The sequence below is a fragment of the Serinus canaria genome, chromosome 6 (assembly GCF_022539315.1).
Source record: "Serinus canaria isolate serCan28SL12 chromosome 6, serCan2020, whole genome shotgun sequence".
NCBI classification, from domain to species: Eukaryota; Metazoa; Chordata; class Aves; order Passeriformes; family Fringillidae; genus Serinus; species Serinus canaria.
Genome location: NC_066320.1, coordinates 22,904,126 through 22,926,783, shown reverse-complemented (window position 1 = coordinate 22,926,783; position 22,658 = coordinate 22,904,126). Strand labels below are relative to the sequence as shown.

The 22,658-nt window shown below is 38.4% G+C and overlaps 1 protein-coding gene across 1 annotated transcript; it reads left to right on the top strand.

Annotated features, from left to right (window-relative positions):
• Positions 1 to 362: 362 nt before the first annotated feature.
• Positions 363 to 20,270, top strand: PCGF6 (polycomb group ring finger 6; the record flags this gene model as incomplete). The annotated part of the gene is made up of 10 exons (XM_009087644.4): positions 363 to 836; positions 1,786 to 1,885; positions 3,204 to 3,300; positions 3,786 to 3,841; positions 4,797 to 4,856; positions 5,463 to 5,571; positions 7,510 to 7,537; positions 8,103 to 8,201; positions 13,132 to 13,218; positions 18,463 to 20,270. Coding segments are annotated over 10 exons (1,161 nt in total), but the record flags the coding sequence as incomplete, so codon positions are not given.
• Between the last annotated feature and the right edge of the window lie 2,388 nt (positions 20,271 to 22,658).

The window sequence follows — 22,658 nt, the reverse complement described above, 5'->3', positions numbered from 1 at the left end:
TGACTTTAAACTGACAGAAAGCAGGTTTAGATTAGATACTAGGAAGAAATTCTAAACTGTGAGAGTGGTGAGGCACTGGCACGGGTTGCCCAGAGAAGCTGTGGGTGCCTCAGCCCTGGAAGTGTTCCGGGACAGGTTGGATGGGGCTTTGAGGAATTTGTTTTAGTAGAAGGTGTCCCTGGCCACGGCAGGCGGTTGGAACTAGATGATTTCGAAGGTCCCTTCCAACCCAAGCAATTAAAATTATGTTACAGAATTAAAACCTTATTTTGAATGAAACTGGTATTGTGTGATTGAGAGTTTTTCGGGAAAAATTAAGCGTTCATTGGCGAGTCGCTTGGGGGGAAAAAAAAAATTAAAAAAAAAAAATCAAAACGTGGGGCTATAAATACAAACCGGTTGTGGCTAAGCGCACGTGCGTTAGCGCGGCCGTGCGTTCTTTAGAACTACACTTCCCAGCGTGCCCCGCGGCGTTCCCACGCAGGCGCCCCGAGCCCTGGACCGACCCGTGCCAGCCCCGGTCCGTGGACATGGAGGGAGACGCCGGATCCGGGGTCCCGGCCCTGTCGGGCGGGGATGGAGCGGGCGCGGGCCAGGGCCTGGGCCCGGCCGATGAAGACCGGGATATAGAGGGGGCCCCCAGCTGCTCGGGGTCGCGCTCCCACCCCTTCGAGTTCGAGCGGGGTCGCTCGGAGTCCAGCGGCGATGAGGACGACGACGACGAAGACGACGAGGAAGAGGAGGTGGAGGAGGAGGAGGAGGAGGAGATGGAGGGCGATACCAGGGCTCGGTTCGGAACGGATGATGGGGAGCTCGACTCGGACGACGACCGGGAGGTAAAGGGGGCGGGAGGGTGCCCGGGGCACGCCAGGCCCCGCTCCCGGCGTGCCCCGCGTGTGATAATGGACTTTTTATTATTTTTACTTTTTAAAATTATTATTATTATTGCAATATTTATTTTATAATTAGCGGAGTTCACTTCATCTGTCTCATTTAAGTGAAGCCCTTACAAACTCTCGGCGTGGCTGAGAGGGTGGTAGACGGTGGCACGTGGGCGAAATGAATGGTGCTATTGAGGGAAAGCAAGCCCTTCAGTCGGGCTTTGAGACGGGAACAAACGTAAGAATCTAATGTGCCACCTCTTTCAGAGGCATCTCAGATCGTCGCTATTGAAGAAATTTGTTCTTTTTTGAAACATGGTTATTCAGCCAGGAAAGCTATTGTGGAACTACTTGTGTGTGTTCCTGGTAAATGTTCTTCATGACCAGGATTCAAAGCAGTGAAATTTCAACCTTTTCTTCTATGTGTATTGTATATTTCATAACTGTGTGTACAAACAGATGACTGTCTCTTGTCATACGAACTCTCTGTGTATCTTGATTTGGGACTCCAGCTGAGCATTGCTGAGCATTTTCAAATAATGATGTTGTTTGCCGCCCGGATCCACTTCAGGCTTGCTGGCTATGTGATATTTTGTTAAAAGAGTTTATCCAAAAGAACGTTTTCCAAAATGATTGATTGTTTAAAGTTTTCTTTTTAAGTAAGATTCATGAAACAAATTTGATTACTGTTGTCACAAAGCTCGATTTAGAAGACTAGGTAAAAGTCTTTAAAAAATGAGTTCTACATGAGAAGCAACTGATCTGTTAGGAAAAACCATTTCTGTAACGTACTGATTCAATTTTTTTCCCCGTGGTTTTAAGGCTGTGATATTTTGGAAGCTGAAATCAAGGAATTTCGTGGCTTAGCCTGTGTATTCAAATTCTCACCAATTTTTGTTTGCAGCGTATGATAAATCTCGCAGAGTTGACCCCCTACATCCTGTGTTCTATCTGCAAAGGTTACTTTATTGATGCTACAACTATTACAGAATGTCTGCACACCTGTAAGTATCTGTCAGTATTGTCTGTCCAAGGGTTTAGTTGCAAATTCAAACCAGTTCAGCTGTTGAAATGTTCTGAGTTCAAAAAAATAATTCTCTGTTCGAAGTGAACATGTGTTGTGTTTATTCTGTTCCTTAAGCAAGATATATTTGTGGGTATTTTAAGCATCAGAAAGTTACTAAATCAATCAATCATGAAGTTAGCTTTCCATATTACGAAGGGAGATGATGTAGGAGAAGATAAAGCCCAAGTAAGACAAAAGTAGAGCTACTACATATATTTTCTTAATTTTTTTAAGTAGGCTCCGGGAATTTGATTGTATAACTGAGAAAAGAAAGTTGAGTAGCTCTGCTTTTAATGGATTGGAAAGTTTCCTAAGCTGTTGTTGATGTGAACTTGTAAATTCACAAAACCCCATAACCTCCTGTGGAAGGACCAGTTCAGGTACAGAAACAGTGGTCTTCACCCATGGCACAGTTTGTCCATAATCTGATGAATGGAAGCAGATGGGAAATAAATAACTGATTTCAATGTGCTTGTCTTGTTATTTTTCCCCCTGGATCCTAGTGCCAGCAATTTTCCCAGTGCTAAAAAACTGTTTTCTCTCCAAACTAATAAAGCACCTTCTTTGAAGCTGACTCTTTCAGCCACACCTATGTTCATACCTGAATCTGAGAATCCCGGTTTACTAGATGTCCCAAACATTCACACTGCATAGAGGGAAAACTTTCTTTCTCTCTCTCTCTGTTTTTGTTTTTTTTTCCTTTTTTTGGGGGGCACTACTCACTAGTTTGTTCTGTAGCACAAAGTATTCAGCACAGTTTGCAATTTACAAAGAGGCACAGCTGTTGCTAAGGACAGCACAGAGTTGCAAATGCAACTGTGGTGGTGTCTTAGGACTCTCCTGCTAAATGTTACAGAAAAGTTTCCTCTGTTTAGGCAGATGGGAAGCTGACTTGATAGTAGGTTATTTATTCTAGGTATTTCCACTTAATAGCATTTTTCCAAGTTTTAAAAGGACTTGTAAAACACAATGAAAGTGGCAGAGTTATGATTTCTTATCTTATTTCTTACCTTGTTTCTACTGAAAGTGTTTGTGGGGTGCTTTTCAGCAGTCAATATTCTGCCTTAGCCCTACTCACGTCCTACATGCACATTGAACTCTCAGCCATGCATCCATTGGATTAGGAATGTTCAGTGACTTTATTTTGTCTCTGACAAATTTTGTATGGCAAGTCTTCGTGTATTTACCCCTTCTGCCTGAACAGATGGCACTGTGTGGTGGACATGTGACTCCTGTGGGGTTTCTTTTCTTTACAGTTTGTAAAAGCTGCATCGTGAGACACTTCTACTATAGCAACAGATGTCCAAAGTGCAATATTGTTGTACATCAGACACAGCCCCTCTATAATATCAGGTAATAAATTTGTCCCATTTTTATAGATTTGCTACTTGCTTTAAATGTTTTGTTCTACAGACTTGTAGTGCTTTCCTACTTTAAACAAAGGAATGGTTACAAGAAACAATTTTGTTCTTCACTAGTATGAGTTTCACCACAATAATTAAGATAAAAAGACTCTGTTGTTTTATCTAGTTTGTATCCATTTCTAGGGTTTGTTACCCCTGCCCTGGATATTTTTATGCATTTGCTCACTGTTATAGGTGATACAAACACTTAACTATTTGGTTTGATTTCCTTTTAAGACTAAGACTTTTTGGCATGGTATATTTATTAACTTTAAAAATTGAGTTTTAGTTTCTTGATCTGTTCATGAAGGGTGGTACTGTCACTCCATGTACATCCCATTTCAATGTTATATTTGGCATCTTTGTTACAGTTTACTAAAACCATTTTGTCTTGCACCAAAGACTTTTTTTGTTTGTTTGTTTCCTATTTCATAGACTGGACCGACAGCTGCAAGATATAGTCTATAAATTAGTAGTCAATCTGGAGGAAAGTAAGTCCCTTTCTCTGTTACATTACTATCTAGAAATGGAAAAGAATAGAAAACAGAGTAATTCAAAGCCTTGTTTCTATTCTGGACTCTTCAAAAAAGTTTTGTAATGTTTGGCTATAAATTGTAATGAATTAACTATGACAACTGGCATCTTTCTGGCTGCTAAATGCTATTGTGGTAGTGGTGTGTACCTTATCTCATGAAATGCAGCTGTCACTGTATCCAGATAAACATGCAGATAATATTTCACAATCTGTTCATCTTACTTTAGTAAAACTGTATAATATCATTCTGTGTAAAGAGTTCACTTGGCTCAGTAGAAAAAAATGCCAGGACTGATTCTCTCAAATGTTTTTATCTTTTCCTCATTGCCATATTTTCTTGTCTGATTTTAGATGTGTTTACTGTCTTATCTCATTTTTCTTCAATTTTGAGAGCTAATGATCCTGCACAGTCCCCCTGGATGGGCTGAGTGAAATATACAATCCAGTGGATATGTATGGACTATAGATTGTATTGCTTTGTATACCATGAGAATATATGTAAAAAATATATGTATATATAAAAATATATGTATATATACAAATATAGTGTATATACAAATATATACATAGTGTATATGTATATACAAAAATAGTATAAAAAGTACTGTGCTCTATGTGAACAGGTTGTAAAATACTATCTCATGTCACGAGGCATAACAGCTGCAAGAACTAGTATCCTTCTGGCTATTTCAGAATTATTTATGGCCAGTTTCTCTGATTTTCTCCCAGTTTTTACTAACAAAATTTTAGGCTGGGTTTCTTAAGTATCTCAGCCTCATGAAATACTAGTGATGGTGAAGGTCTGTAGAAACTTGGAAAGTTTTTGCTGCTCTAACCATTGAAAATTGATCAGTGAGAATGGATAATCTCAGCATCTGGAACATTTCAGCCTGTATTGTGCATTTTTTCAGGAGAGAAAAAACAAATGCATGACTTCTACAAAGAAAGAGGATTAGAAGTGCCCAAACCAGGTGAGCTGTAATCATTTTAAGAAACACTGTTAAGAAAATACTTACCATATCATTTATTCTTAAGGGCTTTCTTCAAAAAAGCAGTTCACAGCTGAAGATGAAAGTACTACTGGAAATACGGGATTCTTAGTTATCTGGAAATTGTAATTTGCCACAGATCTCAGATTACAAAAATAGATGAATTGGCAACACTTAAACCCTGATCATGGTTGAATTATTTTAAACTACATATTTTGCTTACAACCAGGAAATATATATAAAATGTGCATTAATGTTATCTTCTGGCTGTTAATAAGTAATAGACATTACAAAGGAGTCAAAAGGAGAGCTTCAAAGTCTGCTAAACAGTAGGGGATTATTCTAATTATTTTGTGTCTTCCTATCAAACAAAGCTCTTTGGAGAGTGCTGTGCTGAAAGCTATTAAAATTCTGATTCAGATAAACAGCATAGAATGTTGGAACAGCTGATTTAGTAATAAAAAAAGAGGATGAATTGCATGGGCTTTTTTACCTGGTGAGCTATTCTGTTTTGCTCAGTGCATGTTAGTATCTTATGCTGCTTTTATTTCAAGTCATCTTTGCATTTTGGCTACTTGAATATTTTAGCTGTCCCACAGCCAGTTCCACCAAGCAGAGGAAGACCCCGTAAAGTTCTGGGCTCAGTGTTCCGGATCCCACCAGAACTTGACATTTCCATACTTCTGGAGTTTATTGGGTGAGTTGTGGGCAAGTGTAAGAGCAACTGACTGACATGAGGGTGCTGCTAGCATGTGATGAACCATTAACTGCCTCTTAGTTTTCATTAAATGTGCATTTCTTCCATCTCAAATAGTAGTGGGGAGCCAGTTTTAACGTACAGTGTGATAGTGACAGCCAGCTATGCACAGGTAGAGGATGCAGATAATGAAATGTTTAAGATGTATCATCCTATGAAAGTAGCTTCCTAGGAAGTATAGTTTTAAAATGTAGATGTGTTTTGTTTTTAACAAAGTCGTGCAGTCTCAGTAAACTGAGCAGAGAAATCCCTGTCTGTTCCAATCCCTGATCCCTGTGGGTGGCAGCACTGTTAATGCTGGATGTGCTCACAGGAAACACTCAGTGGCTTTCAAATAATAGAAACTTTTTAACATTGTGAATCCATGTACCTGCCTTAATTTCAGTTTTCATTTTCTTCATGCCTGACTTGCAGAAGTCAGTTTAGACCTCAAACCTAGTAAACTTGTATCTGCCTGAGAAACAAGAGGACTTTTGAATCTGTCAAAATATATTTGCTTTTTTAGTAGTTTTATTTTAAATGTCCAGCATTAGCAGCAAAGCAGGTAATACTGTGTGTATATCATGTGGAACTGTCCGCTGTGGGGTTTTTTTTTATTTATATGGAGGGAAGCACTGAATGTTACTTACAAAAAAAGATGATGGCTTAACACCATCTACTTTGTATTTTATTTTAGTGACTTTTTTAACCTTTGATAATTTATATTGTCAAAATCAAAGAGATTGTCTTGGCAAAGAGAGATTAATAAAGCATTTTGGAGAAAGAAAACTTGGAATAGATTGGACCAGCCAAAAGAAATTGTTACCTTTAAAGTCTGACTCTCTACATCGTGTCTCTATGTATTATAATGTGGTCACCAGTGGCTGTGGAACTGTACCAAAGAAAATAACAGCTGTAGTGGAAAAGCTTTCATGTTTATTTCTTAGTTCATGACAGATTTACTTAGCTCTGTCTAATACCTGGTACATATTTAAAGGTGGAGATAATCATAGTAACTTGAAGTGCCACGTTAATGTGTGGTCTGCACAAGTCTTATATTTGCTTGCTATAGCAAATGGTTAGCTGATTTATAGCAATGTTTGATTTTTTTGCCCTCTCCAGTGCAATGAAAATACTGCAGTGTTTCCTCTCTCATATGTACATACTTGCTAATGCAATGCAAGAATAATGAAATGTTGTGTATTTGCCTTAATTGAGAAATTTACACATTGCAGTACAAGAAGGAGACAGGTGATCAATGATAGATCACATGCTCAGGCTGTGCAAATCAGTGAACCTTGGCTGAAGCCAGCTGGAAAGTTGGTTATTTGCCACCTTTGTATGTATTTCACATTCCAGAGAAACACATGCTGCTTTCCCGAGTTCCTAGATAGCATTAGCATTAATATTGTCATATGAACAGTCTGGAAGGCCAACATCTTGCCCAGGGAGCCCCTGAGGTGGTTGGGTGTGTTCTGTCAGTAACTTCTTAGATACTGTTAAGGCTCCAAATATCAAGGATCATGAAGTATGGAGGTTTAAGCAGCATCAATATTGGAAGCTACTCCTATGAAAATTAGTGTTATGTTGTGTTTAAAAATGGCTTTAGGCTACATTGGGTTTTATTCACATTTTATGTAGAGAAACCTTGACATCCTAAATAGCTGAATTTACAAGAAAAATTGAGCAGAAATACAAAGGGTAGGAGGAAAGATAAATAAGTTCAGTCCATTATTATTTTATGTATAGCAATTTAATGAAAGGAAGAGCCTGAGTTTGGAAAATAAGTTGAGTATGCAAGACTCATAAATCAATAAGTCACTGTTATAATAAAGAGCTTGAGGATATTAATAACTTACAATCTTAGCAATGTTGACTATTTATCTTTTGTTTTTTCAGAGCTAATGAAGGCACAGGGAATTTTAAGGTACAAATATGATTAAATTTTTGTCTTACAGTTTACTTCAGGAATAATTATAGCCTGAGTATATTTAATTTAGTTTGGTTTTCTGAGTGCAGCTGAAGCTTTCATCAGAATAATAATAACCAATTTTGTATTACAGTGTATTTCAAACCTATTGTTGTATAACATCACACCTACCCAGCATTTTTTTCTTCTTTTTATTCTCAAATTTCTCAGTATTTTTTTTTCATCATCTTTTTTTCATCTTCAGAATCACCTCCTACCCTTTCTCTCTCTTATTTGCCCTTCTTTCTGCCTTGTTTATCCTGGGGTTTTTGGGCCACACAGAACATAGGACTGTTTAAAACATTTTAAAATAATCAGCTGCTTATTAATTTTTAAATGTTTTAACAGCATCTGTAGTCTTAATACATATTTAGTCCGTTCCCTGAGAGGTAGATCAGAAAAGGGTTCAAAAATGTAAGCTGTTTCCTTGTTACTGGGCTGCTGCTTGAGTTTGGAGTTTCTGAGGGATTAGTGCCAAAACCTGACTTTAACTTCACTTTAAATCTTTATTTCTTCTGTGCAGCCTTTGGAAAAGAAGTTTGTGCGTGTTTCTGGGGAGGCAACAATTGGACACGTGGAGAAATTCCTCAGAAGAAAAATGGATCTAGACCCTGCTTGTCAGGTACATCCTTGTTGTAGCAGTCACAAGTTGTCTGTACTTTGGACAGACATTTCCATTGTTCATTAGATTCTAGAAGTAATGTTAGAGTTTTTTATACAGTAAGGATTAAAAAAATAATTGTTTGCAATTTTTTGATCTACAAGGAACAACTCTTCTAACTCATTTGCAACCTATTCAGATTTTCATAGTACTGTACTAACTGGACAGAATTTCTAAAGTGCCTTGTAAAATTTCAGCCAAAGAAATTCAAAGCCAAGACATTCTGCTGTTTCAAAGGTAAAACTAGACAGGAAACTGGGAATGTGGGAGCATGCAAAGGCACGATGCAAGCTGCTGCAAGGTGAATAATAGTAAAATTTAACTGAAGGCAAACAAGGGCTAAGAAATAATTATACTGTGGATGGATGTGTTGAAATGTGTATGAATACAGACAAATACAGACACTTTTCTCCAAATAAGAATTCAAAGGAGCAGAATATGGTACAAAATAATTTAGCTTCATATTTCTCAACCATTTTGAGAGAAACTGCTTGTCAAAACCAGTTTCCAATTCTTCAGCAGCCATTCAGTTGGAAAAGTGCAAGAGTTTTGTAGTGTCCAAATAATTCTTAAAGCTGTCAGTTCCTGGAAAATCAAGCTGATGCTGATGTGAATAGGTATATGGTAGAAGTTAAGTGCTGGGTTTGTAGTTAGGACAGTTTTCATACAGCAGTAACTGTGGGACAATACTGCATGACTGTGTGCCTCAGTAATGAGTATTCATGCTGCTTACCTTTTCAGTGGTGACAAAGCAAATCAAATATAAATTATTCATCCTGCAGAGGAATTAATGTCTTTTCATTTGCTGGTTTCCTCTTAGTGAGTGTCTGTAGCTTTTACGTGGTGGTGACTTGATATTCTAAACAAATACAAGTATCCTCAAAATGAGGCTGGAGAAACTTCTTGCATTATTTAGTTGTTGTTTATTTGAGAGGAAGAAATTGGTTTGTTTGTTTGGATTTTCTTAAATAGTAAATCAGAATGTCAGTTTTCAGGAACACTGAGCATCTGTTTTGTAAACTGCAGGTGTCCATCTTTCAAAATCAGCCTGGGCCTGATCATCTATTAGAGAACTTGAGATTTTTTCACTCATTAGTTACTTTCTACTTGGACTTTGCCAGACAGGTACAATCCCCTTGGTTAAATGGTTAAATGTTACTAAATCTCAAAAGCTGATGATTTCATAGGTGTCCTTTCTCAAGATGTTGCTTGATGCTGAGCCAGTCACTCCTCTCTCTGCTAGTATCTAGTTTGCCATTGTGTAAGGTGTAAGGCTCAATCATTGGCTGGTTTTAATCCTTGGTCTCTTCTATGCAAGCCCTGCCTGTTTGGAGGAAATGATAAATCTTCTTTCTACTTCAAACAGATGCCTTGGCTGCCTTTTTTCCTCATCTTGAATGATAGACTCCTTTTTTTTTTCAGCAAGTATTTTTTTGGTCATTAGAAACCTGCAGTTGATTTTTATACCCCAAGTCCTGACTGTTGTCTTGGTATCTAGGCTCATCTTTAAAAAATTTGGAAATTCAGGAAATGCAGCTAGAAGTATTTCTTTCTAGCCTGAGTGATCATTTCTTTGTCATATGGGGAATAAGATTAAAGGAGTGTATGTACTGAGCTGTTACCTTCTTATGGTAGTACATAGAGCTGAAGCTGATGGTTTGTTGGTAAACATGCAGGAAGTGGAAGAGATGTTAGATATGTCATTGAGGATTAATAAGCCTAATGAATCATGTCTTCTTCCAGCTTCCCAGGATGGATAATAAACTAAAATAAAATTAGGGAGAACCTGATTCTGAATTAGCACAAGCAGAAAAATTTAGAGAACTAGGTTACAAGCCATATGTGCAAAGAATTTAAATGTAGAAGATTCTTTGCTACTTTTTTTAGTTTGCTCTAGAAATTTAGAAGTGTTGAGGACTGCAGTGGTTCATTTCCTGTCAGCTTTCCCAAAGTATGTTAAAAAAGAAATAGATACTAACTTTGGACAACAAGCTCTTCCTTTTAAGATTACTTCTTTAGTATTATTTTCCATCTCTCTTCATTACCTAAAATAATTGATTTTTATGTAAAATGTCTTGAGTTTGGTGTGTTTAGTATGGAACTGCAGTCTAAGAATTTGGTTTCCATGGGAAGTTTGGAAGTTTCTTTCAGAAACTTAAGTTTCAGACATACTGAGCTAAAATGCACTACATTTGCTGTACTTTTTTCTACATTTACCTGTAGAAAATGTATTGCAACAGTGCTGACTTGTGTCTTACTTGGGACTTCAAAAGATTTGACGGTAAGGAAGGCACAGAGTGTTTCCTCCTTTATCTCCTCAGTATATCAATTGCATTTTTGGCTTCGTTGCTAAAGCTTCTCATAAGGACACTAGGTGTGTTTGTTTTGTGAGTGCAGTCAGTTCCCACTGAATATCAGCTGAGTTTGACAGTCTGCAGAAGTACTGTTTGAGAATGTTTCAGTCATTCCCTGTTGGAGCTCATTTGGTGACCAAGTGATAGAAGGTGTGTTACTCACCCCCTGAACTCCTGGCTCTGCTTGGACATCTCTGACTTAATCTTGTCATGTGGAATTTGAGCTAATACTTGCCCTCTTCATTGACCTGCACAAGTGCAATGGATTTAGATTAATGAAAATGTGGAATAAGCCATCTGGCTCGTGTGTGACAGTATATATAGAAGTCTAAAAAGCAGTTTTGAAGCTACTGTCTTTGTTCTTTTTTTCCTTTTCTGAGAATTCAAATTGCTTTCAGATTTCTGTAATTACGTTTGCAAATGGATTATGATTTAAATTCCCTAGTTTATCTGAAGGTTAAGACTTCATTTATTTTTATCTACTACTTGAGCTGGCAGACTGTAGTTTCCTCTTTCTGATGCTTTGTTTTGAACTCTGTGCTTTGGGCAATGACTAATTTTCTGTATGTGTTTATGTAAACTTCTAATTACAAGGTCTTTCTTGAATTTTCTTGCTCTCTTGAATATACTTCTGAGCAGGTGAAAATATTTTTTTAGACACTGGAAGTGCCAGTAATAGCTAAGTAGGTAACATCTGATAGGAGCTAAATACAGGTTGTGGTGTTTGGAACCCAGTAGATTCTTGTCTGTGGCATCAGAAGTTTTCTTTGGAGTGTGATTTCCTTTGAGCTCCTCCTGCAAAATTCCTTCCTGCTATTTCTTCTGTAAGGATGAGAGAAGCTACTGAAAGACTTGCAGCTCAGCTGCTTGGAATTCATTAATGTGGCTGATGGAACAGAAATGTTCTGTTACCAGATGTGCATTCCTAAAAGTGTGTGAACTGCAGTCTGGGTGGAGACTGGGAGGAAGGACTCTGTGCTCATACACAGTGTAGTTGTTGATGCAGTTTCTTTTTGCCAGTCTTGGACCCTGGAATAAAAGCATCCAGGGCCTCTGGAAAGTAAACAGCAGCTAGAGGAAATGGAAATTCTGACAACTTTTAAATAACTAGCTCAAATACTCATGTCAGTCTCTAAAACTTTGTGTTTTCCTTGTCCTTCCGTGGGTAGTATGAGTTGGTGTAGAAGCCTATACCAACTGAAGCCTACTGCTTTCTGGGCCACATTCTCCCTTAGGATGAGTCTTATGTGAGGTGTCCCTTGCATGAACTTTTTCTATTTTTATATCCGTCTTACTTAGTGAGCATGAATTTAAAATTGTCTGTGATCGTGGCTTTTAGAGAAATAGCTCTAATAGCAGACATGTCACCAAAAGAAAAGAAATGGCACAATGGAAAACCTACTTTATTTTAATAAGAATTTTAACAGAAGTGATTGAGTATTCAGCAGATTCACCTTCATGCTTCCTTTCAACAAAATGTCAAGCTGCAGTTACTGCTGTCTCAGGCAATCAGTAGTAGTTGGCTTCAATTTTAACAGTCATTTGAAATTTTAGTAAATTCATAGCACTTGCAGAAAGCTGTGGGACTACTCATTGTCAATGTTCTTATCTTCAGTTTTGAGGTCTTGTCAATTCATAGATGAGAGCACTCTGGTTTCCTTATCTAGAAATTGCTCATAAGGAAAATGTAAGCAAGCTCCAGTTGAGAGAGAAAAACAGAGCTGTGTTAGCTGCTCTAATTTGGAATGTTATAGACTGGATTTACATCATACACTGTAAATACATGGTAACTTTATATAGAGAAGCCTATTTTTCATAATAATCAAGGCAAGGAATTCAAAATACCTGATTAAGGTTTGTGTTTTCCACAAAATTACTGCTTTTGTGAGTAGTTACTAAACAAGTGCCTCCCATGGAATTGCAGGCACCAGTGACAGAGTTCAGCTGCAGTAGAGGACAATGCATGGAACTGCTGAGAATGCCCTGCAGCTGCACCCCAGGAATACTGACTGAAACAGGACTGTCATGTAACTGCTGACAGTGGCATGCACCAAGATGCTTCTTTCTATTAAGGCATTTCTTCCACAGTATTAAGTGGAAATAGTCAGGTGTTTTCTCCCTCGAGATAAGAAGGAGGATGGCAGTGGCTCTTTTTTTTTGATGGCACAAACGAATTTCCCTCTTTTGCAACTGATGAATGATGGCAGATATTTGTGTGGTTGTTCTAATACATGATCTAAATTCCCATTAAATTCATCACAGCTATCACTAAAGAGCTTGTTTCAGTGGACTCACCAAACTGAGTGAAACAATAAACTGTCCTCTCTGTTCAGCAGTGAGCCCAGGTCAGGGCCATGAAAGGCTTTAGGGCAGTGCAGTAGTGCTGTGAATGCTAAATACATTTGGACAGCAGAGGTAAAGATGGCTCTAGTGTCTATGCTAGTATTGAACTCTGCTGATAAAATTGAAATAGCTTGGATACTGTTTTGCTACTCCAAAGGCAAGTTGGCCTTAACCATTCTTGTGTTTCTTCATAGGTGGATATAATATGTGGTGATCACCTGCTGGAGCACTACCAGACACTGAGGGAAATTCGTCAGGTCATAGGAGAGAGTGCAGTACAGGTATGTGGCAGCTGGGGCCTTGTTCCAGCTTTTCTGTTTCCAAACAGAAGAACTCTCTTAAGCCCTCAGGTAGCACCAGCTTGTCTGAAGAAGTCACTAAGAAAAATCCCTCCAGTTTATACAAAATAATTTTTTATCTTGTAAGTAGAGTTGATGAAGTGTACCATGTTTTTCTTGGTCTCATGATGTTCTGGATATGAGGGGTTTGTGTTGGGTTTTGTTTTGGTGTTCTTTTTCTCCCCAAGTTGCTACCCTACCAATGATAAAATGTACCAGCTATTCTTTCAATTAACATTCACTGTTTTTCCTCTCTGGCAGTTGCATCTCTGCAGGAAATCAAAGGACAAATCCCAAATAAGGCTATCCTTGTGACTGGGTCAGGAGAATAAACTTGCTTATAAAAACAAACCAGAGATAGAGGGTAATGAATGCAGTAAATGTGCTTAATGCATATTGTATTGGCTCTGGTCACAGCATGAGTGTCTGGCCAGATATTTCTTGTTGATAACTTGCTGTCTTTGGTGTTGCTGGCTTTGCAAATAAGAAGGCATTTTTTAAAAATTCTTTGTGAATCTTTTCAAAGCAGCTTTAAAGGACCACACCATTTTAGAAGTACTGCAGAAACAATGAAGTACTCTGCCAAGTGCATCATTAGATAGAGATGTAAAATTGTGATATATGGTAAATTGTATCCTAATCTGAACTTAGTCTGAAAAGTTAATATTTAATACAGTAGGAAGAAATAGGATTAGATTGGTATTTTATTTGCAAAGCAATCCTAGGAGATAGCAGAAGGGCTAAAATAGTAGGAAAATCAGCTCTCCTCACTTGTTTGTGCACACATGTGCACAAACATTTACATTTAAAATTCCTGCTGAACTCTCTTATGCTACAGGAACACCTCCTGTGGGAGGCAGGAAGTAAAAAGCTGAATTTGAGATCTCTTGGACTTTGCATCACTTGTACCCGATCTGAATCACTAGGAGGGGTCCCAGAGTCAGGGCAAAGGTGTTTGGCTCATGTTAATATTGGCAAATGTTAAAATCTGTGAGGTTTGTGCTGTTTCTGCAGTTGAAGGGAATAAATTCCACACCTAATGTCTTAGCTGGTTTATAATAGCATAAAGAAGAAATGAAAAAGTTACCTAATCCAGTTTGTGGAGCAGGGGATAGAAACGGGGGGCAAGTGGGTACTGGCAACCAGTTTGTTTCTGACACTATGAGTCATTTTAAGTAAACTCAGCAGTCAGCATGGAGTGATGGAAGTGCTCTCTACTAAAACCTTCAGTAAATGGCAGGAGGATGATACGTTTCTCAGTCCAGGGGTATAGTCACATGTATGGTTTTAGACTCGAGCTTAGCACGACAGCTTTTCATATATGAGAAATGCTCTTGGGGGAGCACCTCAAGGAATACTGCAGCAGTTCCATTTCTTGTCAGAACTGGGTCTCCCTGATTGATGTTTGGTGATAAAGTACCAGTCAGCAGCTCCACAAAGAGAGCAGTTGCCTTGGGATGCGTTCTCCAGTGATGTTTCAAATCTCATTCATTACCAAATCAGTATGCTAGCAGTTAATTCTCTCAAGGCTTCTCTATTGGACAAATAAATAGAAAAGAAACATCTTGGCTTTTTGTGTAGTCTTGTTCTTTCATAGTCACTTTTGACGGGAAATTTGAAAGACCAGGTTCATCTTTAATTTCTCTTCATATTGTTAGAAGATCTCTAAGGATGCCACATAGTTACAGTAGTAATGTTGCTTCTTTTTTGATATTGAAATAATTGTGACATTTTCATGTTTTTTAGTCTAACATAATATTTTTTTTTAGAAATCAAGAGGATGCATTTCTATGATTATAAAAAACTTAGAAAATACTTTTAGATAATTAGCCATGAAAAAATATCCCAACGAATGGGTCAAGTCTAAAATGATGGTGAGGGTTGTTAGATTCTCACCAGGATCTGAAATTCAATAAGGGGCACAGTTGTCCTGCCCAGTGAAACTACAAGTACAGAGGAATATTTGATGCATTTTACATTAAACTCTAAGGGCATCTTGTGCCTTTGTAGCTTTCCAGCCTTTCCAAATCAGTGTTGGAGCGTGGAATGTCCCTAACAGCTTCACCAGAATGCTGAGACACTGTTCAATACTGCTGTTGTCATTTACAGGTTTCTGAGGTTCATTGTAGATGCTTCATCCAAAGAAAAAAGCTTCAGTAACTACTTCTGCAACAGAAAGTCATTTGAAGGAATAAACATTGGGCTCTTTTATTTAGATGAGTATAACCACTGTTAGAAGAGAAAAATAGCTGCTATTCTGAATCACATTTTTCACTTGAAAGTTCATTCATGTCAGCAGTTACTCTTTTTGCTGGGAAAAGTGATTATAAAACTGCAGATAAGTTTCTCTTTGGCAAATATATTAATTTTAACGTACATTCTTTGGTAGCATTTGCAGCATCACATATGTTGTGTGTGATTTATTGTTCTGAACCATAATCATATAATCTCTTAGTGGCTTTTACTTACACTGAATGGTTCTTAAGATTTGTTTGGGAAGATTTTGGGTGTTGTATTTTTTATTTTTTTTTTTTTTTTTTTTTTTTTATTCCTACTGACTAGCACTGTGTAACGATGCCTTAGAGCCTGAGTAAATTAGAGTCTCCTGAAGGTACAAGCTAGCAGGATTTTAGCTCTTCTGGATACATTTCTGCCTTTCCAACAAGTGTGGGAAGACCAAATGTGATCTGATCATAAAATAAATATTCCTGACACTGATCCCATAGTTACCTATTTGAGTTGTTTTAATTTAAGTAAATAGGCAACTAATTTTAGTGGTTGAATGTAAGCAAATAACATGTTCATTTCTGAGTAGTTGATAGAAGGCTAAAAAAGAATCAGGAATAAATCTTGTTTAATCTTGTAGATGTCAAGATATTTTGACATTTCTGAAATTGGATGGTTGGTTAAATCTTCCTAATTAGCTGAAACTGGGATTTCTAGCTCTGTTTAGAGCAAAAACATAAAAAACTCTCTGACAGAATTTATATAATAAGAAGAACTTTGCTCTTTTAGTTTTTTAAACAGTGTAAAACTTGTGGACTTTACTGCAAGGTGTGATCAAAGACACTTACAGAGACTTTTAAAGGCTCTATTTTTTCACCAGGCATTGAGATCTACCAGTAATTATGATTTTGATCAAGTAGCTGAGAAAGAACTCTTGTTATTGACTAAAAGGGAATATAACTTCTTCCCAGCATTACCTTCCTCCCCTCTGCTGCACAAATGCAACCTGATCCAAGCTGCTGGTTATTTTCACTTGTCTAAAACTGGGCCCTCTCAGAGTTCTGCATCACTGATGGATATAATGAGCTCACACATGGGAAAAGCTAAAAGGAGTAGATTCCTTGATGTCCTTGGCCCTTGGCACAGAGGTTTGGCAGATTATAATGGTCTCTTTGTAGCTCTCACCTTTTTGTAACCCATTGCTATTGTGCTGGTTTTTTGGTCTCCTGAGCTAGGCAGGAAGAAATGTGCTCTAATTTAATTACTGTGACCTTCTAACACATATTTCCTATGGAAGTGTTTTACTCTTTGCTATGGGGTTACTGAATTTGGAAAGTGGGGCAGTTTTTGTTGCTGCTTCCTTAGAACATCATAAGAGGTGTGTGCTCTGATGTTTTGGGCTGTCAGTTCCACTCTAAAATTTATAGTTGGGTGTAACAGGTGGGATCCTTGGCATTTTTTTTTAGGTGAGGGTCACAAATGTGTGTCAAAGGACACTGGAGAGCTTTGCTTTTCTTTTGTGCCTGTCTGAGTTAGCCTTGAGATTTGTAATGGGCAGTGAGAGCTCATTCTGTGTTTGGACTTCCTTTAAATAAGTATCTAGAGAAAGCAGCTGAACATAGATAGAAATGTGTAATCCTTTACAAGTGAATAATTACAGAGTAAGAAGTGCCAGTACTGGGGTAACTCTCAACTTCTCTTTATAGAGAAGGAATTACAGTGGGTTTGGCTTTGGGTTTAGCAGGGCTATTTCTTTTAAATGTCCTACTGCCAAATGTACCATTTCAAAATTATTCATCAAAGAATACATTGTGGCATTTTCTTCTTGTATAAATATTTGTTTCCTTTAAGAAACTGGAAAATAGAGGAAAAACTGGTTTTGACCACAATTTTTCTCCAAAAATATAATTTTGAATGTGTCTTATTTTCTCTTTTGAAGGAGCTAGTGGGCACAAGGAATAAGTACCTTTGGGAAGGTATAACAACGTTTTCATGTGCCAAGAGGTTCCTGAGTAACCCCTTAGAACCTGTTCTGCCTTGCAATGCTGCTATCCCAATTTATGCAAATCACCTAGTCAGTTAAAGCTCCTCAGTCCTTTCAGGAGTTAGCAATGGGTTCCTGGTTATTAACAGGGTAGGAAGATAAAGAAAAGTTACTGAGTTTGTACTAATACATTATCTTACAGTCTGTGTCTTAACAGGTAAAAACATCTGAAGCAAGATATACTAAAAGTTCTAACATGTCAGTTGGTACTAATGTAGTTCTCTCTTCAAAAATTAACTTTTTTTAAAGTCTGTCCATATAAGTAGGTGTAATGCAATGTCAGATTCCCAGTGGCTCTGTGGTGGAAGCCGACAAAGTGCTGCCTTTCAGCAGCTGCCTTTGAATTAAGTGACATAAGTAAGACTAATGGCTCAGAATTGTCATGTTTCACAGGTGAAGAGATTTTTTTATTATGTCAAGCAGTCTTGGAAGAGGAGAAACATGAGTTAATAAACTAATATTTTGTCATATGGAGGCTTTTTAATCCAAAGCATTTATCACTTAAGAAATGTATATAGTAGTAGTCTGGACTCCTGTGCTACAACTTTTGGCAGCACTTTCTAGAACTGCTTAGTGGATTACATTTTTTTCTGCTCCACAATGCCATGTGGAAGTCAGCACAACTTGTAACCAAGGCTATTGTATGATGATAATGCCATTATAACTTTATTACAAAAGCAGTACCAGATTTTACCTTTTTTTTTACCACACTTTTCCATCTCAAAGAGGAGAGGGGAATACAGTTATTTGCCTTGATACTTTAAAACTTGCATTCTCCATATGGAAGGGACACAGTATCAACTGGTGAGATTGTAGCTGGGGTCCTGCCATGCAGCAGTCGTACCAGGTCGTGACAGAAACACCTCGGGGAGAAGGGAAATGGCTTTTATGAGACAGTTTCTTTCTCTTCTCTCTAGGATGGTCTACTTGTACTGCACTATGGCCTGGTGGTGTCTCCACTAACTTAAAGGTGTCTGGAATATCAGAAGGCAAAAGAATCTGAAGTCATGGAGCTTCTTCAGTGCTGTTTCTCACCAAAGAAGCCGTCGCATTTCCTGTGGCAGGAAGCGAGTGAAAGCAGCCACCACTCACTGCTGTGTGCTTGTAATGTAACGTCTGACTTCACCACTGTAAAAAATTGCAGCTTCTCTAAGTACAGCTGTAGATGTTGCTATGCTTCATGTTACTGATTACTGTCTTCAAATTTCACTCAGCTCAGGGAAATTAAATGCTCCAAGTAGCTAACTTTTTTTTACTTTCTAAAACCACAAGATTTCACAGGGTGAACAGCCTTTTTTTCCTCTAAGCTCTGAGATTTCTCTGGCTAAGTGTGTAGCTAGAACAGTGCTCTCAGGGATGATCTTCAATGAGCAGTATAATTTGTTTTCGGCAAGAGACAGTCATTTGCCTAAAAAAAATATACTGTGATCATCTGACTTTGGATGTGATTTGGGGAGAGGAAGGAAACTTCAGAAATTCAGACCAAAATAGATAGAAAATAATGCAGCATAAGCATTGTTTTTTGAGAAGTAGCATTAAATTTGTTGTTTTTCTTGAAGAAAGACAATTTTGTTTGCACTGGAAATATATTTGCTGGTAGTTTGGCTTATACCAAATGGTGGATCATGCATCTCTAGTCTCAGTGGAGATGAGCTGGCTGTAAGCTGGTTAAACTATGCATGGAAAAAAAAATAAAAGTAGCACCTCTTCTACCTGCTTGCTGTATATAAAGTAATCACTGTCAGTCTGCTATCATGTAAAATCTGTCAACTGATTCGTCTTGAGTGTCAGATGCATAAATCCATTCACTTTAGCACATACCTCTCCAGCAGCTGTGAAAATGGTCACTTTTCCCACTCTTTCTAGGGTGTTTTAGTGCATTGTAGTGGAGATCAGGGTTAAATAATGTAATACCTGCCTGTTACTACCAGATTGACAGAGGACATTAGGTGACTTTAATTTTAACATGTTAAAATACTAGGTTTGGTGACAAGTGTCACCAGTGGTGACTGGTAACAACTTCAAATTTTCTTCTGTTTGAGATTTCCATGTTGTCTTGTGCAGCGTTAAAGACCAGAGGGCTCTGGGTGTTGTGCTCATGCTGCATACTGGGTCATCAGTGTGGGGATTCATGAAAGCTTCCATTAGGCACCAGGCTCCTTCCCACCCCTACAGACCGTACAGGGAAAAGGAAGAAATTCCTTTGTAAGGCACTTCAGAGCACCTGGGGTTCCTTGTCCTTCTTGCACTGAGGATCCCAGAACTGGGCACAGCACTCCAGGGCTGAGTAGAGGGGTAGGATCACTTCCCTTGACCTGCTGGCCGCACTCTTCCCAAAGCACTCCCAGATTCCATTGGCCCTCTTGGCTGCAAGGGCTCAAATGCATTTGTTCACTGTCAGCCAAAGAGGACTGGCATCCTTTGTCTAAAGAAAGCTTTCATGAATCCTCCCTCAGGTCTTTACAATAAACATTGTTTTGTCTGTGAAGGTGGCACCATAAGAAAAAATAATTTTGTTTGAAGTAACTCTCATGATGCTTCTAAATATGTAACACAAAGCCTTTTTAGCTACAACTCCTATTTTACCTTTAAAGTTTGTATAAAAGTAGTGTCTAAAATGCAGCAGAAAATGAGATTATTTTGTAAACACCTCGTGAGTTGTGTTAATAAAAGATTATATATTGTAACAGTAAAATAAACTTTATTTTAGCCAATTTAAAATGGAGCCCTTGTGTTTCTATGCCATGTTTCCTATGTCAGCCTCAGAATTATAGTAGATGATAGTGAAACTGGTGAATGTGCTCTGGGGTTGTTAGAATGACAAGTTTCAATTAAGAGGCTGAATGGTGAAGGGTAATTCAATACCAGAGTCTCCACTGGAGCTAAGTGTGGTATTGTTAGCTGGAGTAACATGAAATCTCTGGGACTCCTTGTAATGAGGATTTCGGTGAGAAATAGCTCAGTAAAGAAGTCAAGATGATTTTTCCACAGAAATACAGGAGAAATAATCATGTGTAGTTAAAGGACCCTTTTTCATCAACAAGAACATATTTTTGTGAAAGCCACCTCTCAGTTATTGTCTCTTATGTTATTCTCAAGTTCCTGTGAACTGAATCTTTCTCTGCCACTGGAATCCAGGCATCTGGTTCAAACACTCAATATTACTCCTTTCTTTTCCATTATCACTCAGGGGTTTGTTTTTAAATTTATAGCTCTGTGCTAAAAAAATCATTGTCAGTATAGTCACATTTTACATTGCAAATTTACCCTTAACCCTGGCTGGAATTTCACATCTACAGAAGGGCTCATGTGCAGAGTTTAACAGCAGGGCCCCAAGAGGGCTGTGCTGCCACTGGCACTAATGTCAGTGTCAAATTCTGCTTTTCCAAAAAAAAAAAAAAGGCTTCCTGGATATCTTCAAAGGATTTTCCTGTAGGGTAAATCATATTCAGCTAAAATGCTGAAGGCCAGCACTCCCTTCTTCACCCTTTTGGTGCCTTAATGAGGAGGATTGAAGGCCTGTAGCCTGTGGTATTTTTGATATGAATGCTTAGTGACCTGTTATTTCCCTTTTGTCCACTTCTCTCTATTTCTTCCTCACCTGCCTTCAGAAAGTGTATTTTTAGCACAGTTTTACTGGCTGAACATCCTGCTTTCTTTCACCTGAAGGCACTGATGTGTTTCTTCTCTCCGGTGCTGCAGCTCCCCTGGGGCACATCCGTGTGCAGCAGGGTGACCTTTAGCTATTGCCAAGGCTGAGCTGAGGCTCTGTGGTTTCCTGCATAATCAGCCTGCTTGCTTTAAAATGTGCCAATCTTCTTTCAGCTCTCCTGCTGCTGTTTTATTTCTGTTGGTCTCCTTTTAACCTTGGCTTGCCTCCAGCCACTTTTGGTCCTGATGATAGAAGAGCATCTGTAACAGCAGGCTGTCCAAGGGATGGCATCTCTGCCCCCGTGGGAGATGAGCCAGCCTTGTGCTCTGGAAGTGAGGGAAGGTGTGCTTGGACTCATTCATTATTTTACAGACACTATTGTTTCTTTACTTGCTGAGATAACTCTGGTTTTCCTTTCTCATTGTGTTAACAGCATCATGCCTAACACAGATCCTTATTAAATACTGCTTATAAATGCAGCATAATTCTGAGTTCTGTACAGACCTGCTAATTCCCGGCAAGAGGAGATGATGAGCCTTAGTTTCCAGATTTCTTATAAATGCAGAATCAAGCTACAATCAAGTTGTGAGCAGAGTCACACTGGTTACATTCTGCCTGTTTTCTTTGTGCTCAGGTTCAGTGTGAGAAGATAAGGTTCAAGAGGCTGGTGAAATGTGCAGCTGAGCCCTCTAAGCAGAGGGGACCTGCAGGGGCCAGGGATAGCTGTCATTTATGTCCTGAACACAGCAGTGCACCCAGCCTGGCTCTGCACTGCCACCAGACTGTGGCACACATGAGCCAGGGGAGCTCTTAAAGCTTATTTCTGTAGCTTTATTCTGTAGTTTTATTGAAAAACCATTCAAGCTTGTCTAATACTAGTCCATGTTGAATTTATTTTCAGGGAATCATTAATCATTTATGGGCAATGACTTGCATTTGTACATTTTTAACAGTAGGAAAATTACCTCCCTGGCATTTCTGGTTTTACTTTTTATCGGTGTGGAATATCATTAGTATGAGATTTGTGGTCAATACAAATGAGTGGAGGGATTCATTCCAGCACTTGAGAGAAAGACTATTAAGAGATATAGAATTTTTTATGTATTGCATGCCTTGCTTTTAAAGAGATTATCATGTTGTCCCCAGGAATCTTTTAATATACTCAATAAAATGCACCAAGGGCCAGCCTGAGTGTTTAGATTCTTTAAAAGGTGCCTTTTAGGCTGTCATAAATATCTGTTCTGTCACAATTCTCCATCTGAGAGATGGAGAAGTGTTGCAAATGGGGCATTCTTTTCACTTCTGCTTTTTATTTGGTTTCTCTACCTTGTGGTTTTTCTGTAACACTAATTAGTTCAGCAGAAAGAGAAGCAAGGTGGCCACAAATGATATTTTACCTTGTCATCTTTAAGAGACTCTTATTGAATGAGCCAAATTATATTTACATTGACTGAGGTTTCA